The sequence below is a fragment of the Octopus bimaculoides genome, chromosome 4 (genome assembly GCF_001194135.2).
Source record: "Octopus bimaculoides isolate UCB-OBI-ISO-001 chromosome 4, ASM119413v2, whole genome shotgun sequence".
In the NCBI taxonomy this organism is placed as follows: Eukaryota; Metazoa; Mollusca; class Cephalopoda; order Octopoda; family Octopodidae; genus Octopus; species Octopus bimaculoides.
Window position 1 is genome coordinate 55,688,340 of NC_068984.1, and position 654 is coordinate 55,688,993.

At 33.8% G+C, this 654-nt stretch overlaps 1 protein-coding gene across 1 annotated transcript in view; it reads left to right on the forward strand.

Moving 5' to 3' along the window:
* The first annotated feature begins 33 nt into the window (after nt 1-33).
* Nucleotides 34-654, forward strand: part of LOC106877900 (dipeptidyl peptidase 4) — a 611,833-nt gene continuing 611,212 nt past the window's right edge. Inside the window, exon 1 of the mRNA XM_014926948.2 lies at nt 34-393. Within this exon, the coding sequence (XP_014782434.1) occupies nt 298-393 (96 nt within the window). The 5' untranslated portion in view covers nt 34-297. The remainder of the gene's footprint in view (nt 394-654) is intronic.

Here is a 654-nt window from a genome sequence, read left to right on the forward strand (position 1 = left end):
ACAAAACATTTCGGCGTTTTCAATACTTTGGTGGATTACTTGCCTCACTTATACAGATAAGAGAGACGTGTCACACTGTCCTTGTCATCTGGACATAAAGAAAACCTTCCTTCCCGGATTATTATTATTATTATTATTATTATTATTATTATTATTATTATTATTATTATTATTAGTTGCCGCGTCGCCATCGGTGTTGCGTTTTAAGTTTTTTTTTATTTTGTTTTACCTCTTACTTCATCCAAAAACATTGTTTCTTCTGTATTCGTTGATTCGTTGTGGATATATTTATGAAACATGAATTACGGACACACAGCGTCAACCTCGGTACCTATAAAATCACCAAGCAGTTCAAAATCAAAAAGTCAAACACAATCACCAGTTGATCTTGAGGTAGGTTATATATATACACATATATATATATAAATATATTTATATTCATATATACAGCTTTCATGAATTGTCAAGTTTTCTTTTCCTCTACCCCACGCAAACATTACTAACTATATCACACGACACTGCCTAGACTTCACGCATGCATGCAACACACAAACATTTCATGCATGTTTCTATGTATCTATACAACAATGAATGTTCGTGTGTGTGTGTGTGTGTGTGTGTGTGGGTGTGTGCATATGTATCTATGGGTGCGCA